The sequence below is a fragment of the Gadus chalcogrammus genome, chromosome 6, assembly GCF_026213295.1.
Source record: "Gadus chalcogrammus isolate NIFS_2021 chromosome 6, NIFS_Gcha_1.0, whole genome shotgun sequence".
Lineage (NCBI taxonomy): Eukaryota > Metazoa > Chordata > Actinopteri > Gadiformes > Gadidae > Gadus > Gadus chalcogrammus.
This window is the reverse complement of record NC_079417.1, coordinates 20,026,045-20,049,583: the sequence shown is the minus strand read 5'-3', so window position 1 is coordinate 20,049,583 and position 23,539 is coordinate 20,026,045. Positions and strand designations below refer to the sequence as shown.

General features: G+C 47.5%; 1 protein-coding gene across 1 annotated transcript in view; it reads left to right on the top strand.

Annotated features, from left to right (window-relative positions):
• Window positions 1-783: 783 nt before the first annotated feature.
• Window positions 784-23,539, top strand: part of rimbp2b (RIMS binding protein 2b) — a 64,152-nt gene continuing 41,396 nt past the window's right edge. The window contains 2 exon segments of the mRNA XM_056592622.1: window positions 784-853; window positions 18,112-18,195. Coding sequence (XP_056448597.1) covers window positions 806-853; window positions 18,112-18,195 — 132 coding nt within the window. The 5' untranslated portion in view covers window positions 784-805.

Here is a 23,539-nt window from a genome sequence, read left to right as displayed (position 1 = left end):
CCCGTGTAAGTTGAATAAAGATGTTGTAGTGGCGGTGGCTGCAGATCCATAACTTAGCACGTCTAAAGGTCACGGCCGTTCGTCACAGCAGACTTCATTAACAGTTGTCGTGGAGCTATAGGGCTTATGAACATTGATATGTTTCCGCGTGCTACCAGCATGGTGACGCCTTTATAAATGGAAACCAAAATACGGCTTTCAGTGAAAGAGATGTATATTTACGCCGGGCAGCAAAACGAAATTGAAAAATCTGTTGATATATCCTCGTAAAAACACCAAGCACCTAACTATAAGGTCCAATGAGCAGTAGCCATGTGTGGCCCAAGTTATCGTAAAAAGTCAGTCAAACCGGTAAAGGTGAAAGTAAGTCAGGTAATATCATTTTGTGACAATTATAGCATTCAGTTGATTTGTTGATTGACACACAGGCACGCACACACGCACGCAGACAGAAAGACAGACAGACAGACGGACGGACGGACAGAGAGATGGACAAACGGCCGAACGGACGGAGGGAATGACGGACACACCCCAACCCACACACACATATCCAGCCGCTGCCCATCACTTGGTAACGCTTTAGGAATAGGCACCTCTGGCCCGGCCGGCTGCGGTAACCCTGCCGTGGGTCTCTGGTGACAGTGGGACGGACACGGGGCTGAGGCGATCAGGTTGCACCCTCCAAGCTCATAGCTGTTGAAGTACGCCCTGGAGCCTGCTGTGACCGTCTCTCTCTGTCGCTCCTTTGGGTCGGGACCGGGTTTTCTAGGGTCCTAGAGGACATCCCCTGACCCCCTGGGTGGACATGAGGGAACTGGTCTATCAGTCTTGCACGGTCTGTGTGTGGGAGAAGGTAAGACCAGAAAGTGTGGCGATGTACGACATTGGCTTGGCCGTGGGCCCTTTGGTGCCCGCCACCTATTGAAGGTGTTCCAATCGTTGTGTGTTGTGTTCGGAGTCACGCAGGTGAGCGTGATCACTGCCTTTGTGCCTTGAGGGCAATTAACTCCATACGCGTCAATTCCATCGTTTACCATCTAACGTTGATGAATTCTGTCTGTATGCGCGGTTGCTAATGAAGGCAGCATTGTTCAATCAAATCATGTTTTCTGTGAACAGAAATTACGCATGAGAGTCAAAAATAAAATGGCCTTCATGTTTGTTACAATGCAGAGCTGTGAATATGGAGTCTTTGTTAAGATCATCTTTTAGTGGTTTTGTACCTCAAAACAAGGCGTAAATTGTGTCCAATCACACATTGTTTTAATAGGCAACGTTGGTCTGGATTTCAAAGTCCTACAACATCCCCCTGTAAATCAAGCAATGCCTCAACGAATAAGACCAAAACAGAAAAACACTTCCTAACCAAAAAAACATCAAACAAGCCTTTCGATGGGTTGGATCTTTTCCCCCCAAGCGCGGTCATTTTAGCACGCACCTCATAACGGGGGCTGGTTGCAAACAAATCCGTCATGCTTGCCGTTGTTACGGTAACGTGATCTAGGTCGTCATGATCTGGGCTCGTTGCTCAGCCTGAGCCTGTAAAGCCCCGGTCCTGACGTCTCCCACAGCAGCCTCTGTGGAGCCGGGCCTGCCCTCGCTGCTGTTACGTAACGCGGCACGGGGCTGCATGCAGAGTGGTTCACCCCCAGCGGGAGCCTATTACCTGCCACCGTTTGGAGGTTTCATCCTAACTCCTAAAACACCCCTTCCCTCCCGCACCGGCACACACCTCTCTGTCTTTAAACGGGTTTAAGAAAGGGCTCAAGGTGTTTCCCTGCTGCATAAGTAATGCTGTTTAACTTAAAGAATGCATTCTGCTCTCTCTCTCTCTCTCTCTCTCTCTCTCTCTCTCTCTCTCTCTCTCTCTCTCTCTCTTTCTCTCTCTCTCTCTCTCTCTCTCTCTCTCCCTCTCTCTCTCTCTCTCAGTGTCTCTCTCTCTCTCTCTCTCTCTTTCCCCGGATCTCTCTCCCTCCAGGTCTTTCTCTCCCTCTCATTCTACCTCTTTACCCCTCCTTCCTCTTCTCCGTGTCTCTCTCCCTCTCCCTCTCTCCTTCTTCCTCTCTCCTTCTCCTTCTCTCCTTCTCCCTCTCCTCCCACTCCCTCTCTCTCTCTCTCTCTCTCTCTCTCTCTCTCTCTCTCTCTCTCTCTCTCTCTCTCTCTCTCTCTCTCTCTCTCTCTCTCTCTCTCTCTCTCTCTCTCTCTCTCTCTCTCTCTTTCTCTCTCACCATTGACGATGACTCATGCAAACACACCCCTGCAGAAATCTTCTCTCCGGCTCCTGGGAGAGGCAGAGGGAAAGTGAGGCAGAAACTAAGACAAGACAGTAAGAGACACAGAGTACAATGGAGGCCTTTGCTGCTGTGGATTTTCACCCGGGCAGCCAGTGTACATGCAGACGGCTGTGCTTTATCTGCTCCTGTGAGCCTTCGCTGTCTGCCATGCGTGCTCTCGGAATAGCTCTTCTCATCCTTATAAACTGACCCACCTCTGGAACGCAGCCTGCAAGCTCTGTTCTGTTCAACAATGCACAGCGTGCACCATTCACTCATCCAGCCAAATGTGTTGTATGATGTTCTGTAAGCAAAACATGGCACAGGCACACACACACAAATACACACCACACACACACACACACTCACACACACACACACACACACACACACACACACACACACACACACACACACACACACACACACACACACACACACACACACACACACACACACACACACACACACACACACACACACACACACACACACACACACACACACACACAGCAGTTGTAAACTCATTCTCCGTACCCAATCCCGACCCTCTCATCTTCTTCCCTCTGGTCGATTAATATTGATGAGTGCTGGTATAACAACAAGTAGTGAATTTGAATGCTTTGCCGTCATGCCAGGTTGGGCTGAATTGGCACACGTAATTCTCCTATTTTTACCACATAGTGTCAAAACAGGGCTGTCTCCTCCAATGTGTGTGAGGCCGTAATGCTGGGAATAATGCATGTCTTTGCCCAGGAGGCTGGGGAGGGGTGGGGGATGGGGGTCACCTAACTATACTTGCTCTCTAGCTGCGACCAGTGTGCACCATACAGCCAGTGGGGGCCATTATGCAACCTGGCTCACTCAGCTGCTGGGCCTGCTAACAACAGCTCCAGCCATTCCTCTCTCTCTCTCTCTCTCGCTCGCTCTCGGTCTCTTTCGCTCTCTCTCGCTCTCTGTCCCTCGCTCTCTCTCGCTCTCACGCTTTCTCTCTCTCTCTCTCTCTCTCTCTCTCTCTCTCTCTCTCTCTCTCTCTCTCTCTCTCTCTCTCTCTCGCGCGCACACTCTCTCGCACTCGCTCTCTCTCTCCCTCTCAATCTCTCGCTCTCTCTGTCTGTCTGGTCTCTATCTCTCTTTCTCTCACTGTCTGTCTCTCTCTTTCTCTCTCTGTCTGTCTCTCTGTTTCTCTCTCTGTGTTTGTCTCTTTCTTTGTGTGTCCATCTTTCTCTCAGGATTTCTCTTTTTTAGAGCTTTTGTTTTTCGTGTTTCATCATTTGTTAAGGATTCATTGTTAATCATTCCTAATTATTTAATACATCTTATTTAACAATGAATTTGATCTGTAACTATGGCTTATCATCCCATCCCCCGTACCTGTTTATCTGCCTGTCTGTGTACCTGCCTGCCTGTCTGTCTGTCTGTCTGTCTAGCCTGATCTATTTCCTTCCACCCACTTTGCCCTTATTGAGATTTGGCTTTGGTGACCTTCTCCAGTCGCCTGTCCCCGCTCTCAGTCCAACGCCGCTGTTTGTTTGCACACTTGCTCGGTTGTTTGTGTATCCATCAAAGATTATCAGGAGATAAAGAATGCACAGCTCTCTGAATTATTTGTTGTTTACCGAGTCATCTCACGGCTTGCTTTCTCGTGACAGCTCGGCCATTGGCTGTCGTCTGCTGTATTTGGGTGTGAGGCTGAGAAGTGAGCGAGGGTGGTCCCCATGGTGTCTCTGCTCGGCCCCCCCCTAGATGCTAACTCAACACATGGATATTTAGACACACTGTAGCCCCCAGTAAAGACGGCTAGCTGCGCTCCACTGGTTTTGTTGACTCTGATTCAGCGGGCTAGGGGTTGTGTTATAGGTCAAATTAGCACAGACACTATAGTCAGAGTAGCAGAGCTAATTTCTCGTAAGCAATCCACTCACATCGCCCATGTCCTTTTTAGGGGTAAGACCGCAAGGATATTCTCCCAAGAAAGCAAACATATATGCATGGTTGTTTTTGAGTAATTTACGCTTGAGTTCCAATTTTATTTCAATGACCAAGAGCAGAAAAAAAGGAAGTCACATGTGACAAAGGACCCATTTCAGAGTAAGGCCAGTAAAGCTCTATCAAACGGTTTCCGTCTGATGTGTGTCCATGTGTTTATGAGAATACCGTATATAGAAATGCATGAGGTATGAATGGAACTGGCGGGGGGGGGGGGGGGAGGGGGACCTGGGGGTGCAGGTCAAAGCATAGTCTGGGAGAAAATTGGATTCTGATTCACAGTCCTGGAGAAAAATAACTCTAGAAAAAATAATGAAATGCCCCGGAGTTAGCAGGCCGTCTTCCGTTAAAAATAAGTAATTTGTTTTCAAGGGGGCCGCAGCAGGGGCGTCTGCTCATTTGTTCCACACCGCTGTCTGCGCATGAGGCCCGTGTGCTTGTGTGCGTGTGAGCGGGCGCGACCGGGCGTCCGCGTGACGTAACCCCGTAACAATCTGTGCACGTTCCGCCACATCAACTCAATCACCCAGGTCACAGACGTCTGAGCTGTTGGCCCGCCCTGGTTGATAGAGGAGAACGGCTATACGAAGGGAACAGAGTGGATTAAATACTGGATGTATCGCTGAGGGGATAGAGGAAACTGTGTTTTTCCAATGGTTGTGTGAGTTCCGTTCCCAGGCTCGTTATTTAGATTCTTCACAGGGTGTCAACGAGTGGTGTGTGGGTGGGCTGTGCCTTTTCCTCCGTCTGTCCGCTGCCGTGCACTTCCTGGCACTTGTTGGTTGTAAACACGGCTTCCGATTCGCCCTCCCCAGCCAGGTAATGTCCGCCAATCGAGTGGCTCGCCAAAAAGGAACACAGGAGACACTGTAAAGCGAGGGGCTGGTGCCGGCCTCTGTTTACTGCCAGGCTTTTCGGACAGGGCTTGACGTGGTTTTCTATGTCACGCCCTGTCCTGAGAGACAGGTGGTGCTTAGGATGAGATGGAGAGACACGACCTGTCTCTCAGGACAGGGTATGACGTGGTTTTCCACGAGATCTTCATATCAGCGACCGGTCACTGTACTTATGTAACAGACTGCTTTCCGACAGTCATCGGCTTTGAAGACAGAACAGGAGGGAGGGTGACGGCTGTCTAGTTAGAATGGATTCGTCCTCTGAGCTGACCTTTCTCTGGATGCACGGCCAGAGGGCAGGGCCTGGGGGCCTCCCTGCAGGTGGAAGGTCTGTAGCTAATATCAAGGCCCGGGCCGCGGTACCTAACGTGTTCTGGTGTGGGAGGCGAACCCACGGTGTAAACACATGCTAAGGCTGTTTGAAAGAGAGATAGAATAACAGCACAAAGAAATGGCCAAGAATCACCCAGTGAACATTAGGTTGTGCTTTATTACATTCGGCTAAACAGGGCATTTTTAAAGGTTTTATAGTGTAGTTCATTCCTACGGTTATACATTCCACTTTGTTGTTGATCGAAAACGCAGTGGAATCCAGCCTCCAGATCTAATAGTGTGGGTTCTGGCCCAATCTGTGGTGGAATTTCAGCTGAATGCGGTCTGATGGACGGAGTGGGAGCACAGCCGCTGCCTCCTCCATCCAGTCCATCTCCGCCTGCTGGGCTCAGCCACCACGTCTGTGGCTCTGGCACCACATCAAATGGAGGCACCCCGCCACCATCACTAGCAGAACAAAACCCTCGGTGTATATACAGCACCTGGGTGTGGGTGTGGGTGTGTGGGTGTGTGTGTGTGTGTGTGTTTGTGTGTGTCTCTTACTCACTCGCTCTCTTTCTCTCTCTCTCTCTCTATCTCTCTCTCTCTCTCTCTCTCTCCCTCTCTCTCTCTCTCTCTCTCTCTCTCTCTCTCTCTTCTCTCTCTCTCTCTCTCTCTCTCTCTCTCTCTCTCTCTCCCTCTCTCTCTCTCTCTCTCTCTCTCTCTCTCTCTCTTTCTCTCTCTCATCTTACTCTCTCTTTCTCATCTCTCCCTCTCCCTCTAATCTAACTCTCTAAATCTCTCAATCTCTCTCTCTCTCTCTCTCTCTCTCTCTCTCTCTCTCTCTCTCTCTCTCTCTCTCTCTCTCTCTCTCTCTCTCTCTCTCTCTCTCTCTCTCTCTCATCTTACTCTTTCTTGCCCTCTCACCCTCTCTTAGTCCAGTTGTGGGAGGATTGTCATACTAGCGTGATGGCCACATAAGCGTTAGCCCTCTGCCAGTAGGGGCAAGTGTTCCCTCCTGTGTAGCGGACCTCTAGCCTGGGCTACCGGAGAAGGGGGAGCTCCACCAGGGCAGATGCTATTCTAACGCAGGCTCTGACTTCAAAGGCTTCTGGTGGGTTGTGACGCGAATTCCAACAGGAGAGAGCGCAGGATCAACACACACACAGAAGGGCTGGCGCTGTCTGATAGCGTAGCGCATGTAGCTCAGGGTAATGACTAAGGACACTCTTACTTTTATCTCTGTGTTGTATCGCTGTCTAATATGACGCTTTTGGGCGGAGAAAGGAAACAAATTGTTGAGCCTTTCGGTTTTCGTTCGAAAACAAATTTGATAAATATGTACATCTGAGAGGACGCCAGTTATCATCCCTCCTTCATTGCCTTGGCATTTCAGTCTTCACAGTTGATTCTGCATTAACAGGAACACTGTGATCAGGACAAATAGGGCGACATGAAATATTCTGTCTAATAATCCCATGAACTCGTCGTAACCTGTCGCCGGTCGAGGATCCAAGTGTGCAGATAACCAGCCTAGTCTGATGTGAATGCATGTGATGTGAGAAGGGGAGATGACCTTCTTCTCCATAGATGTGCTTCTAAGGGAGAGACAGGTGTTAGACTCAATGAGAACTAGATGTTTGAGTGAAAGAAATAGAAATGATGATGTTTATCTGTTGTTTACAAGTCATGAAGGATTGTCATCGCCTATTCGTTACTTAGTGATAAACTACAATCTGCAAGCACACCTGTTTTGTTTTAATATGTACAAACGCAACGCAATGATGCACAAGCGATGGAAACACATGCACACACCTAAACACTTTCCCTTTAAGGTACCCTTAATCTTATATCATCCAAACAGCAAAGCGATTAAGGAAGGAAATTAACCAAAGGCCGCTATGAATTGATAATCTCCGTAGCGAATGTATAATGAAGTGCTTAACTAAACAAGGTAAATAAGGCTCACGCTGGTTAATATCGCAGCACCATATGGATGTTCAAGGCCTGAGTGTGTTCTGTGGAAGGCCTGAGGGCACCGATACCACCTTCATTCAGATCAAGGACAAGTGCTTACATTTGGGTTCTTTCTACTTACCTTCTTGGTTCTTAGTACTTAATCATACTAATACATAACAATGACTCTGTAAACATGTTGAATTTTCGTCAGATCTTCCTCGCTTTCTGACTGGAACTAATTAAAAACACATAATGATTATGTTGCTGACATGTATCATTTGTTCCCTATATTAATGAGATGTTAATGTTTTCTTATGGTAACTATTGTTTGCCGATTATATAAGGGTTTGCACGATATAATCGCTGCGTTATATTTGAGTTATTTGTTGAGTTTATGAAAATTCCCCTAGCTTTAAGAAAAGAGGCAAAGGCATAGAAACAGGGAAAAATGCAAAGATTATGTACTGGTTACATGTTCTTCCTACGCTTTCCCTTGCCGTGAAGTGGATTCGGGTGCAGTTGCATTGGAATAGTTTTACAGAGTATTTTTATGGAGTAGTATTACAGAGTAGTTTAACAGATCAGTTTTATGTACTTTTAGTAGTTTAGTACGAGTACATACGCACAGTATGGGACCGATACCGAGTACTGGTATCGGTGTCGGTGCATCCCTACTTAAATCACATTGCTGAGTCTCTATTATAGAATGTTTTCTAATGCCTCAGTGACCTCATCTCCTCCCCCCTCCCCTCCCCTCTCCCTCTCCCCCTCCTCTCGTCCTCTCACCCCCCTGTTCCCACTACGCTCCTCATCCTCCTCATCTGCTCCTCCATGTTTAGAGCCAGCCATGGGCTCCTACTCTGCCTGACGCGCACCATTCCAGTGCACACTTCGCGCACACACACACACACACACACACACACACACACACTTTTACACAGATGCCACCATGCATGCACGCAAACACACACACTGATAACGAATGTGTCTCGAGGGTTTGTGTGTGTGTGTGTGTGTGTGTGTGTGTGTGTGTGTGTGTGTGTGTGTGTGTGTGGTGTGTGTGTGTGTGTGTGTGTGTGTGTGTGTGTGTGTGTGTGTGTGTGTGTGTGTGTGTGTACATGTGTATATGTGTGTGTGTGTGTGTGTGTGTGTGTGTGTGTGTACATGTGTATATGTGTGTGTGGGGAGGCGAGGGGAGAGGTGATGCTGCCCCTATGAACACACTGTCCCCACCACTAAAAGAACACAGCTATGACCCTGCTGGGGCCATACTGGTCATCGATGATCCGTGCACACAGGCCCACACACACACACACACCCATACATGTGCACACACCGGCATGCACGCACACACATGCACACAACTAACAAGCTCTACACAGGCACTAATATTGATATTGTTTTTTAGGGGAATAGATCCAATGGATCTGGTACAAGCTCTGCCTTGAACAGCCAGACTGCATGTGCCATGTGTGGCCCATGTTTTCTGTTGTAACCATGCTTAGTGCAAGGCAGTCTGCTCCGTGTTGTGGACAACAGCTCGAATCTGAGGATGAGTAAGGCTGTGTGTGTGTGTGCGTGTGTTCCTGTGTAGGCAGCAGCAGAACTGGGCTTGCCAGCACTATAAGTCCTGATTGATATTCATAAGATGCTCCCCTTTGGGTCTTGAGTCATGCTTTCACACCCCCCCCCCCCCCCCCCCCCCCCACACCCGCAACAAAAATAGATAAATTAACGAATCAAAAACCTCAAAACAAATTCAAACAAATCCCTGTCAGTCTTATACTGTTGTCGCTGTATGCAACATTTGTCGGGGAGGCGGAATTAGCCATAGCTGGCATGGTTGTTCACCACATGGTCGCCAGATTAAAAGCAATTTAAAAAAAACAGCCGGCGTTGGACACAAAGCCTTTATCCGCCTCCGCTGTTGTCCCTGGTGGGTGAAGCCTTCATTGTTTGGCTCCATTAGGCCGCCACTGTGGTCTGAACGCCTCGTGGACAACATACTCAGAGTCAACTTCAGCTGCTCTTTGTGCTTCTCCGCAGTCCCTGACTGCTGTTTAAGATCTATGCTTCTGTTTTTTATGTAGTTGTATGTGATTACTTAACAAAAAAGTACAAAGACATCCAGGATCATATTTCCAAGTGAGAACTGGAAATTAGCTCAGGAGTAGAAAACGTAGGTGGAGAATGACTGGGTTGTGCCGAAGTGACAAAGCACACTATTCAGCTGTGTGTCAGCGAGTAGCTTTGTATGCGTAGGTTATTATGATATTATTGGTTGGAATGTTAAGTCTGCCAGTGCCGACAAAGCTTTGGAGGAATCTATATAGATTTGGATTTGGATTTAAAATAATAAGTAAACAGGTTTGGAGGTTTTGGTGGAGGTGTTGTCTAGTGGATGTGTAGGTGTGGTAGAGCTGGAGATGTGGTGGAGGTGAAGGTGAAGTCATGGAGACCCACGTTTTTATGCTCTTTTTGGTAGCAGGGGGAGGAAGAGGGAGGGAGGGGAGGGAGGGAGGGAGGGGAGGGAGGGAGGAAGGGGAAAGTCCTTTATTGAAATAGTCTGTAATGTATAGGGAGCAATCTCATAGGCTCTGTTTACACAAGCTTTCTAAATCTTCCTTCAAATTCCTACAAATTGCAACTTGAAAACAGTGTGGGATTGGGAGTAAAAGACATCCAAACTGGCAGCAAACTGCTGTAAAAGACATTAGAGAACCCTGTCAGAACCACGTCCAGGGGAGGTGTAATGTACACCGACTAGAGATAGCTTCTCTTCTAGTTAGACTCTCACTGAACCATAATCAGGCACATGCTAAGCTCATAGGCCGTCGAGCATAAAGATAGAGGCGCGTCTTATGCAAATGTCTCTGAAGCCTCTCACACTATCCTAGCCCTTGCACATTCTATTATTAAACATTATTTGCGGCACAAACCAAAGCAATGTAAACGGGTGCTCCACCGTGGTGCCATTGTTTCCCTCGTGTAAACCGGGCCAGGGACATTTTAAAGAAAGAACATGAAAGAAATCCCCTCAAAATAGGTCAGGACAGGTTTACCTGTCAAAAGTAAAGAATCACTTGAAAAGCATTGGGAAACTGAAAAAGATAAACACCTATTATGGTGAAACCACCACACAGAAATAACTAGCAAAACTAAAAACAAAAAACTATGGTCCGTCCTGTTGTTGGTTTTTCAAATATCCTTCCCCAGAAGAGTGTTCACTCTTCTTCCCTATTACTCTTTGTGGCCTGTGTTAACCCTCTCATCCATTCCTTTATTCACCCACTGATGCACTAGGTCTTCATCTCTGTTGCTCTATCCTTTGTGCTGGTGCTGTCTTTTATGTGGTCCTACCCCCCCTCCCCCCAAACCCCCCACCATGCCTCTCCCCCCCTGGTGGGAGACTAACACCACACGCCTGGAGGGCAGAATGCTATAGGGGCTGTATGTATTTCTGTGTGTCTGTGTATGTCTGTGTGTGTCTCTATGTGGGTTTGTGTGTGTGTGTGTGTGTGTGTGTGTGTGTGTGTGTGTGTGTGTGTGGTGTGTGTGTGTGTGTGTGTGTGTGCGCGCGTGTGTGTGTGGTTGTATGTGTATATGTGTGTGCGTGTATGTGTGTGTGTGTGTGTGTGTGTGTGTGTGTGTGTGTGTGTGTGTGTGTGTGTGTTTCACAGTAAATAGGAGTTAATGTGGGTTTCTGTTGAAATTTACAGTCAGCACAATTGCACGCCCACATACACACAAACACATGCACACATACACGCACCCACATACCCACGCACACACACACACACACACACACACACACACACACACACACACACACACACTGCTAAGCGCACAGCAGACAAGTACAGTATTACCCGAGAGTGAAGGCATCTCTGCCCTACGTCACACGCAGGCGAGTGCGCGTGCGGATGTAAGCCGTGTGGGTTACGCAACCTACTCTGCCATTTGAAATGATCTGAGATCATGACTCCTCTCCATGGAGGACTAGATTACAGAGTGTCTGAGAAAGCAGTGTGAGGCCCATTCAGTCCAGCTGGATCCTCCACAGAGGACAGCTCCATGTTGAATAACCACCATACTCTCTGTAGAATCTTTAGATATTCTCACATTTGGGCCTCAGGTTAAGCTTTATTTGGTGCTTGATATATATATATATATATATATATATATATATTACTACTATAATAGCAGGCCTGTCGCACCAGTAACTCAAGGTACTCATGTGCGCATGTGCCTTGCAGCCTGCAGCTCACACACATACAGCACGCACAAACGCGTATGTACACCGCAAGCACGCACCACGCACATGCGCAAGAACATACATGGAAATGCACACACACAACACACACACACACTCACACATACACACACACGCACACACACCAAACACACACACGTACACGCACACACCACATGTCAAGACAAAGGCAGCGACACATACAAGGAAAGCGCACACACCAGACACGCACACACCGTACGTCAAGACAAAGGCAGCAACACACTCGCCGAGCTAAGATGTTATGTTTTTAAACATAATGGCTCCGCCATCCACACACGGCAGGTAAGAACCACACACGCATGCGCACACACCGCAGCGACACTCGCCCTTAAACATAATGGCTCCGCCATAGCCACACGCGCAGGTAAGAACACAAACGCACGCGCACACACTGCAGCGGACACTCGCCCAGGTAAGACTTTATGTTTTTAAACAAAACTGCTCCACCATCGACCAAACTCTCCCAGGTAACATGTTCTGTCTATAGACTGTAGAAATTGCGATAAAAGAAGGGAAGAGACAATTTCTCACCTCGACAAGCAACGGCGGGTCGTTCAATCTGTCATATAAAAACGTTTAAATTCCAACATCGCACCGACCGGCATATCAACACATAAGTCACGTGATTTTTAAAGAGACAGTGTCCCTATAACACAGAACAAAACAGTCAATAACACAGTATGGTGATTTATGTCTATAGAGTCTACCACAAGACTACGCTTTCTTGCTCAAACTAATATTACGCTTCTCCTTGAGCCCTCCCCAAATGTCTTGCGATATTGATATCCCCCCCTCCCGCCTGCGGACGTTTAGTTGTTTATTTTTTGTGTGTATGCTATGTGTGACTGTAGGCTACTGCTGCCTGTCTTGGCCACGATACTGGAAGAGAAGTTTAATCACAATGAGGATTATTATTTACAACTAACCAATAGTTAGTTGCCTTGCATTTTAAAATGTCAATGCACTTTTCAGCCATGAATTGCAGTAAAATCTATTTAACAATTGTTTTGCATGCATAGTATACCACACTTTACATTGAACAATTACCCCTGCTACCATAATAGACTAATTTTTAATGTAATCAAATGCTCACACACCAGCTGCTTTCAGACACACGTGTTAGTCCTGATATTCTCCTGATGGGTCTTATGTGTGAACAACAGATCCTGACATTTGTATCCCTGAAAATCTCCTGAATAATACTATTTTCTCTGTAGGAATTATAAATTACCCTTACATGTAAATGAGGAGTAGAAAGTCTGTATTTCTCACACCACTACAGGGGGCGTGTTGATGACGCTTCTGCTGTCATTGAGTGGCTCCCTAAATGATAATCAGCTGTTGCCTTTGTTTGCTGAATGGTTAAAAAATATTTTAAATGTTGGCTCTGCTTTAAGAGTCATTTGTGGTGACGAAGTTAGACATTGTAAAATTATAGGCAAAATGTTTTTATATTATGCGCTCAGAAATGTGTTACATTATCGACTGGGGCTTCCACATTATTGCTATGGGTTAATTACAATTAGAGGTTGAGCGCACGAGCAATGCGCGAGCGGAAACACTAGTGTATATATATATGTATCACTGGTTGGTGGTGTATTGTTTTTATTCATTTAATGAGATGTAGTTGACTCCTTGAGCTTTCTTGCCACGGATGACCTTGTGTGACACTGTAATAATAATGCGGAAGACTTTGACTCTTCCTGTGGTATCTCTGGGCTCAGCTTATAGGGAGCAGATAGAAGACCAACCTCATTACCAACAGGAAGTGCAGGAGGATTATGTGGATGGAAGCACTGCCATTATGTTTAGAAGTTAAAAGCCATTGAATTTTGTATATGGAAATGCAGACACCTTTTGAATTGATAATGTTGAAATATGATAGGAGAAAGAGTTATTTGAATATGGCATCTCAAGTTGTACTGTTTCCGCCAAAACCTTTTTTCAATGTTCTCGTATCAACCCAATATATTTTTCAAATATCTTTCAATGTGGATATTTGAAATACGATATTCTTTACTTATATTCAAGTTTTCAAAATACAGATCAGAAAAAAAGCAATAAACTGATAACTGTAACGGTGTGTCCGTCAAATAATACAATGGCGAGTTGGGAGAGTGACGGAGCTCCGGTTGGTTGTACATGTGTGAATCATCTAAGGGCTCAATTAATGATAAAAAATAATGGTATCAATTGCCATTATTATGCCACATATCATCGATTTATTATGATGTTGATGTATTTGGACATGTAATTTAGGTGGAAAATCTCCAAAAAGAGGGTGATACATTGAATAAGTATTTTGCCTATAGTTATTACCGCCACAAAGAAGAGCCGTCATCATAAAGGTTATGATATGTAAAGATGCTTTTTTTAATTCCCTGAAAACCCTGCGCTTATTAAGCTCTGAGTGTGGATAAACCTGGGCCTAAACAATGCAAACTGGACAGCAGAGGGGAGCCCGTCACTCTCCGTTCTCACCGAGCCATTGCCTTTGATGACGTTTAGACAGGCTGGTAGGCCAGCAGTCCGTTTGATCACATCCAGTCTCCATTGCTCTGGCCTGTCCTTGGAATACCCTGCTGTTTCAGTTACTAGTTTATCGCTGGAATGTTTTGATCTGTGCTTTGACCACTTAAATATAAGTCATTATATTGCTTTATGAATGTTTTTCTATCTGATTTAGTGAAAAAATAATATAATATCTGTGATTTTAAATGGCACAACTTGAAATGCAATATTTGAAATTCAAAGAATTGAATGAATTGAATACAATCAGATGACCTTGTTTTCACAGTACAATATTTCATGTGATAAATTCAATAATAATGTTTTGAATTCAATGCCTTTTAAAATTCAAAACATTATGGCAATGATGTGCTTCAAAATAGGTGCTTTCATTTCAGTGCAACATTGCTTGCGGAACCGAAGCTAATGCTAAATAAAGGATTTACAGTAAATACATTTAAGTTCTATATGATGCCGAAAATTCTAGGTAGCCACAGGAAGGATTGTGATTCATCATTAGACCTGATGCATATTAGAGAGAGAGTGAGAGAGGAGGAAGAGGAGAGAGAGAGAGAGAGAGAGAGAGAGAGAGAGAGGAGAGAGAGAGCGAGAGAGAGAGAGAGCGAGAGGAGAGAGAGAGAGAGAGAGAGAGAGAGAGAGAGGGAGAGAGAGATTTTGTTCAATCAGGGATCATAAATACCAACCTGTGAAGGATTGGGCTTACCTATATCGGCTTGAAGCAGTGCTTGCCTAAGGAATAAAGGTTGGTGGAGGAAGTATAATCATACTGCATTATACCTCAATGCCACTGAGCCTCTCGAGACTGCTTTGAGTTCTTGAGGAGAGCTCTCCAAGGTGCTGAACAGGAAGGCGTGCATGTTTACAGCTCTCAGCCTCTCTGGCTGCCTATCCATCTCTATCTCCGTCTCTCTGTCTCACCACCTCAGTATAGGGGTTGGCACACAAGGTGTTTGTATTCACCTTGCCTACCGCAGTGTTTCCCTAACGTTGCAGGGAGGGTGGGTGCAATAATGTGGGACAGAAACACACGTGTTAAACACAGTGTATTTAGAGCCAACGGGAAATGGAATAAACCTTTAGGAAGACCAGGAAGGGGGTATCCCTTCTGTGAGGGACGGCCAGTAGTCGAAACGTGGCCAGGTGTCTAGACATGAAACCACAGTCTATGAGACTGTGGAAACGGAATCATTGAAACCTTTTTAGTTTAACCAAAATAAAAAAGCTCATTCACATCACAGATATAGCTCTATAGTAATCTATGGTTCAGTCCGATGGATGAAGGCTATCTGTAGTGGCATCATGGCCCCCCTGCCTTCCACAGTAGTCGATGGTACGCTCCGCCTCCGCTGCCCCACATACCAGAGAGTCATGGAGGCGATGTGGAAGGAGGCTGCGCTCTGTTTTGCATGCATTTGCATTAGCACCACTGAGGCACAAATGCTATCTGCAGCTTAGGGCTGTCCTCAGTCATCTGTCTCGGTCCGTGGCAGGGCGGTAAACGCCTCTCCACTCCTCCTGCAGCCCCTTACTCACCGCGGCCGCCCGCTGAATCCCTCATCAGCGGGAATCTCTTGGTGAACATCAGCAACTGTGTTCCGAAACAATGGGCCCGGGCTGCTGAGAGCTGTCCCGTCTGTGTGTGTGTGTGTGCGGGTGCTGAGTTGTGTGTGTGGTGTGTGTGTGTGTGTGTGTGTGTGTGTGTGGTGTGTGTGTGTGTGTGTGTGGTGTGTGTGTGTGTGTGTGTGTGTGTGTGTGGTGTGTGTGTGTGTGTGTGTGAGAGAGCTCGTGTGTGTATGTGGTGGGTTGGGGGGATGATCTTTCCATTGTTCTGTGTGTTTAAGTGTACATTTGCGTTTTTGTGTGTGTATATATATATATATATATATATAATCCCCCCATACATACACATGCACAAACATACACACACATACACACACACAAACACACACCGAATAAACACAAACATACACTGAACCTCACACACACAGATAGACCATATATTCATTAGTATTTGTGCCTATATCCCTGTATGAGTATTTCTGGATCTTTGTCCCTCATTTGAGTGTGTGAGTTGGGTGCGGGGGGGGGGGGGGGAGATATCTGTGTGTGGGGTCAGCTGTAGGTTTATGAGTCTGTGTGCATGTGTTTGACCATGTGTGTCAGTGTGGTTTTATTGCACAGCCCAGTTTAGCAGGACGTGTTGTGGTTCTGCAGACTACACACATTAGAGGGCCCCCCCGGGGGCCCGCTGTTTGCTGAGGCCGCACCTCCCTGACTCCCCGTAAATCACGTACAGGGCATGTTCCAATACTTCCATATGCTTTCAACTCTGGGCCCTGTTTAAACTGCAGTGTGTTGGATTCAACTGTCGTTTACGTCGTCTTCGGACCGCTGGGTACCACATGGTCGTGAACAATCCTATTTGTGACAGAAGTAATACGATGCCCCACATCAGGTTGGGTTAGACAGCATCGATGGGCGATGGGGGTTCCAGAACGTAACCATGCCAACGGTCTCTTTCCATCCATGGGTCAAAGCTGGTTCCTCTACCCCATGTGATGTCACCCCCTGGCTCCTGGGGCCAGCAGGGGAGGAACCATCGGACATAGCAGAACATAGTGGGCTCCGTTAAGTATGGGAAGGAGGGGGACTGTGCCCGGGTTTTGTATTCCTGCGTGTGTGTGTGTATGTGTGTGCGTGTATGTGTGCGTGAGCGTGCGTGTGTGTGCGTGTGCGTACGTGTGTGGTGTGTGTGTGTGTGTGAGTGATAGGATCTGAGTGCAAACTGGGTAAGGGCCCGGTCTGAAGACAGATTTCAACACTAGGGCCAGCGCCACGGTGCCTCACACCCACTCCGATGAAATCCCCTTTAATTCGACACACTAATCGTAGATCAGCTACACTTCAGTGCCCTTTCGCTCCCGTCCAAAGCAAGGATGTTCCAAGCAGTCCGGGGGCAGGCTCAGTCATGTCAAAGTCCAACTTGCTTGGATTTGCTGGTATCAGAAGAGTTCAGTAACTCGTGTGGATGTTGTGTGCGTGTGTGTTTAACTACAGCGGTTTGAATATAGGAAATACACGAAAATACTCATGAAATAAGAATAAGCGATTAACAGTTCCAACGAGTCACACACAGAACACCCAGGCAGCTTTGAGGGAGCCACATCTCATTTTATTCGGGCTATTCCCGACAAACAAATGATTGAACTCGCTGAATATCCCCGGCGCTGCCATTCCGTACTAGGCCCCTACACACACACACACACACACACAAACACACACACACACGCACACAATACACACACACACAGAAATACACACACACACGTAATTAGAGGAGTAGTTCAGGAGATTTGCCCATGAGAGGGCTTTCCGTTGGGTCGCATTAAACAGGCGGAATCTTCATGCGAAGCATTTAGAGGAGCAACGATGTCCTCGGATGGTTTGCCCTGAACCAGACAGCGGCGTGTCCAATGGCGGTGCGCTGACGTGGACGTTGTGTTTGTATGTGTGCGTTGTTCAGGAGTATGTTTGTACACTTCTGAGGAACACAGGCAATAAAACAGTTACTATGATGGTTATTTTGATGATTCAAAAGAAAATGTCAGAAATTGAACTGACTACGGAAACACAAACAGACCCACACAAATACACACAGACACACGCAAACACACGCACAAACACACAGAGACAGACAGATGATCATTCCAACCAATGTGGTTTGCAGAGAATGAATGGAGTGCTGTGTATGGTTGCAGCCTTGCTACTTGACAGAATTGAATTCGTCTCTCGCTCTGTCTCTGGGTGAAAGTCAGTGCTCGGGACAAAATGTCACGAAGCCATGTCCGTCTTTCCTCAGGAGACAGAGATCAGCACCAGGAGGAGGGAGTGTGAAGCACTTGAGGCAGAGGTGAAGAAACGCCACCAAACATGTCAGACTCTGGTAAGTGCTCTCAAAATACACACACCAACCTGCGGACACACACACACTCAGACAAACACACACACATGCTCAAATACGCACACACACACACAAACACACACACACACGCACGCACACAAACGCACCCACACAAACAAACAGAAACAAACATTCACACACACACGCACACACACACACACACACACACACACACACACCACACACACACACACACACACACACACACACACACACACACACACACACACACACACAAACTCAAACACACAACCACACAGACAAACACACACATGCTTAAAAATGCACACACACACAGACACACACACTCAAACACACACACGCTCAAACACACACACACACACACACACACACACACACTCACACACACACACACACACACACACACACACACACACACACCACACACACACACACACACACACACACAAACACACACACACACACACCAAACACACACACACACACACACACACACACACACACACACAACCACACACACACACACACACACACACACACACACACACACCACACACACACCACACACACACACAAAGAAAGCCTTCATCTATCTCCAAAGGCGAAGGCAGAGACCGGATTGATTGTTGTCCGAGGAACCTTCCGCCCGCTGTCACTACGTAATGACGTGTAATCTGGAGGAAATTATGGGGCCAAACAGGCCAAAACCCCCGGTTGGAAGTCACAGGAGCTTCTGAAAATTTGATTTCCACATCATGCTAACGTTGCATTTTGTCAACATGGGCAGAACGCTGGGAGAAACGGCAGGGATCGTTTTATGACAGTAATGATTTGTTGCGTGCAATCCTTGCGGAGCCTGGAAGGGCCTGTATACATAGGTGGTCGCATATCCATCCAATTGTCTGCAGGTCGTTTGTTGCCTAATGGCGTGGCTGTTTGGTCTTCACCGTCTGGATTGGAACAGCACCCAGTGTTTGGTTATTCACCTGCATACTGCAGCACCTGTGTATGAGCACCGTGTAAATGTAATGGTTTCCCCCTGGGAGAGGAAGGAGAAAAGGGAGAGAAGGGAGAGAGAAAGGGTCAGGGGTGCTTAACACGCAGCCCCCAGCTCACATATGTCAACCGTCTCTGGAGGGACATTTTCTAAGAATATTCCAGAAATGTCACTCTTGCTCTCCAGCTGCCCTTGACTTGAAAACAGAAGCTGGAAGGGGGAGGGAGAGGGAGAGGGAGGGGGAGAGGCCAGCGCTGAGAGGAAGAGGAAACAGACCAACCTCATCCATCTGAAGGGCTCTGATAAGTGGAGCTTAACTCAGTGTCTTACCTGGACATTTGAAGGCATGCCTTGTAAAAAGTAAAGGGGACTAAAACATTTTGTTTAAGAGGCAATTGAGTCTTCATAGCTCACATCATAAAGGAAAAATTAATCCTTTGTGGATACTTGATTTATTGGTAATTGTGTGATTATTCGATTGTAATTGTTCAATTTGGAAGTTAATTGGTTTGATATCATGGATCCAGTGGTCCACCAATGCTATGGCAGAACTCCTGGTGGGAGGCGGCACAAAGACCGGGCCATAATCCAGGAGCTGGAAGGGGCGGACTCACGCCCGGTCCCCGGTTGTGCTGGACGGTCCAGCGTGTTTCCTCCCTGAAGAACCGGTCGTAGTAGGGCTCAGGCTACATAGTAATCATGCAGTCGGTGATCTGGAGTGGCAGAGCCTTAGTAGCTGCAAAGTCTTGGTATAAACAACAAGAACACCCACGCACACACACATACACACACACACACACACACACACACACACACACACACACCACACACACACGCACATGCACACGCACACGCACACGCACACGCACACGCACACGCACGCACACGCACACGCACACACACACACACACACACTCACACTCACACTCACACTCACACTCACATTCATAAGCTGCTGCTTATGCACGGCAGTGGCGGGGGCGCCCACTAGTGAGTAATCACTCATCTCACGCTGTGATGAATGGAGGAACCCCCCCCTCCCCCCTCTCACATACACCCCACTCTGCCCCATAGAGATCCCCTCAGGCTATCAGCCTGCTTTGATCAGTTATTACATAAGAGATGATTTCACGCCTTGCTTTGGTATGGAAAATACAGCATGGAGGGTGGCAACAATATTCCACTACTGCATCACTATCACGATAACTACTACGACTCCTAACCAAAGTGATGAGGATGATGACCAATACTACCATCTTCATCTGCTGTAAAACCTCATGAATGGATCAGTTTTATTCGTGGTTTGTGAGGACATGTCATTTGAGGACTGCTTGGTCCGGCAGTTCTTCCAGAGGCTCTGCATTGCTCCTGGACCTTTCACTGGCTCCCCCTCCCCTCAGACGAGTTCTCTTTGTGTGTGTGCTCCTCTGCCCCCAAAATAAACTCCATTAGAGCCGTCCTCAGCCCCCCCGCCCACGGCGCTAGTACCACTCTGCTGCTATTGTCAGCCCTCCGTTGGACCGGGGAGGAGCGCGGCCCGGGGGACACGGCGCCATGGAATGGCGCGCTGAATCGTTGAGCCGGTCTCGCTGGACCGCAGTCAGCCCTCTTATCTGTGTACCGCACACAGACACACACGTACACACACGGGCGACAGCGGCGCACGCACACGCTGTGTCAACGCCAATGCTGACACACAGCGACGCGCGGAGACACTTGGTTGACGGGCCGTCACGTCGCTCGCAGCCTGAGAGGGCTTTCCCCCCCCCTCTCTTTATATATATACTCTCCCTTTTCTGTTCTCCTCTCGCCTGGCTCGCGCTCTTCATCTGTCTGCCTCTCTCACCGTCTCGGCTTGTCTTTTCCCTCTTGAACTCTCCTTTCTCTCTCCCCTGTCTTTCTCCCCTCCCCCCCCTCCCTCTCTCTCGCTCCCCCTATGTATGTGTCTCAGGTAAAAATAAACCGCAAAGCTTCAGGGAGCGTAGCGTCAAAGCATGTGTGTCTAACGGTCTCCCAAAGCTCCCTCCCCCGTGGGACGGTACATCACTATGGGATAGCGGCGCCCTGCGTTTAGGTAACAGCTCGTATGAGAGATGCATGTTTAATGTCTGACGGAGACGTTACACGGACGCCTTCGATACGGCTCCCTCCCTGCGAGCCCAGATCCCCGGCGGACGTAGCCTCCTTGTGTATGCACATGGCTTCCCTTCGCGAGTGACGGTAAACACCCGCGCGAGGCCATCTGGCGCCGACATCGTCTCAGTAAACCGGTCGCATCCAGCGCAACCGTGTCACTGCCTTCCAAGGTGTGTTACCATGGCGATGGGCATCGGCAGACGACGAGCGGCACGCCTTCTGTCGTGCGCCTGCGTTGATCCCGGGCGTGTTGCATGGTCGCGCTCAGCGGCCTGTCCAGATGTGCGAGGTGTCTGCCGGCGGGGTCATCAAAGGCACATTACCTGCAAGCTTTCATTAAGAGCGCGCCTCCGGTGCCTGCTGCCGGGGTCCCACCTTTTCAAGTGGGCCCTGTGTTCAGGGGACGCTCCGTATGTGCAGAAACCATCCGACAGAGCCTCGCGTTCTGAGGTGGAAAACCGCCCTTGATTTATTTTTGCTATGCATTTTTGTGCATTTGAAACAAAACAGCATGTGTTTTTTGTGTTTCGTGCGTACACAGGAATTCAAAGTGCAGGATTGGCAACCTTTTTATTAAAACGTTTTTAGATGGACTTATTGACCCACAAAAAAAATATAAACTGAAAACGGAGACTTCAGATGAATACAAGAGAAACAATACGAGGAAACGACACAAGGCACAGCAGAAGACGAGGCGGCTTAGAGCCTATATTGGCTTTGGGATCGACCATCAAATATATTGGCCTGCGTTCTCATTCCCCTCCGGTTTATCCGTAGCAATGTGTGTGGTGAGAGCGGAGAGGCGGGGAGTCAGGAGACAACAGTCCTTATGAGGAACTGTTTGCCTTGCTCTTGTGTGTGAAATGGGCTCTAATCAGAAACTGCAGGGCAAACAGTGGGGCCGCACGGAGACCAGGACGCCCGCCTCCATGTGGACTCTCCAACACCCGGAGAGCAGCTCCCGGAGATCCTAATGAGCTCACACACTGCGCAGCGTGCGTTCGCCACCTCCTCGTACTGTCTGTACAGCACTCACACTCCATGTCTCCTGGAGTCGGCAGTGAGGGATTCTGCAGGGTTTGTTTGTGTTGCTGCTCCTGGTTGAACGTAGCGTCTGTGCTCCACACACACTGGTCAGTGATGTTGACGCTACGATGAACACAATGGTGGTTCTTGGGTATGATTGGGATAACGGGATACTTTGAGGGCTGAATCATTTCACAAATCGATGGTGCATGCTGTGCACGGGTGCCAGACACTGCTCCTCTATTGAACTACAACACCCATGAAAATATGCTTTGGGGTGACAACATGTTCTGCTGTCTGCGATCAGCGGTACTAGTTTGATGGTCAATCAAATCCATAGAAGTATGTGTTCCCCTCATGTTCCCTTCACATGGGTTTGGTAAACTCAGTTATATGACTAATAGCAATCATTAAGTTGTACCGTAAATAGCATCTTGAAAATCTAGTATTTAATACCTATAACTCTGTTACAATGATTAGCTTTCCTCTATAGTTTGGTGCTCATTCTTAAGGATGAATGTCTTGAAGGCTTGGGCAACTCGCTCCAGCACTTAATGTGACAATCAACAGAAGTGAGACTTCAGATAAAACAAAGTATTGGAAATATAACAATTAATGGCAGCGATTGATGCAGGTCATACACAAACAAAAGTGCTTTCTGTTTGAGTGTGAATTAAGAAAAAGGCAGCATTCTTGGCTCTCTTTTTTAGAGCTATTTGCCTGCGGCAAATCTCTGCAGAGAAAGGCAGTTGTGTAGCATGGAAGCATGATTTACTGATATACTGGTTCACTCATTTCTCCATTCAGTGTTAGCTTGACAGCCTGGTATAAAAGCAACGCTCCATACACACATCATCCAATGTGCCGTGCTCGAACTTCCAGCTTGATCCAAACCTTTGTCATGCCATTCGGCACCATCCACTTCCATCCATTATATCAAATCAGAGCCAGGCCTAGAATCGAATCAAATCTAATCTTCCTATGTGTGTGTCCTTTTCTGCACGCCGCTGCACACCACGGCTCGTCTGGTGTGTTGGACGCTTAGAAGCCTTGCAATGCTTTACAACCACGGATAACTTTTTTAAGATTGGACATTAAGGTAATGTGTAAAAAGAGATTTATAGATGTCGTTTTTATGGCAACTTTGGAGATGATCGCATCAGACAGCCATAACGTTGAAGATCA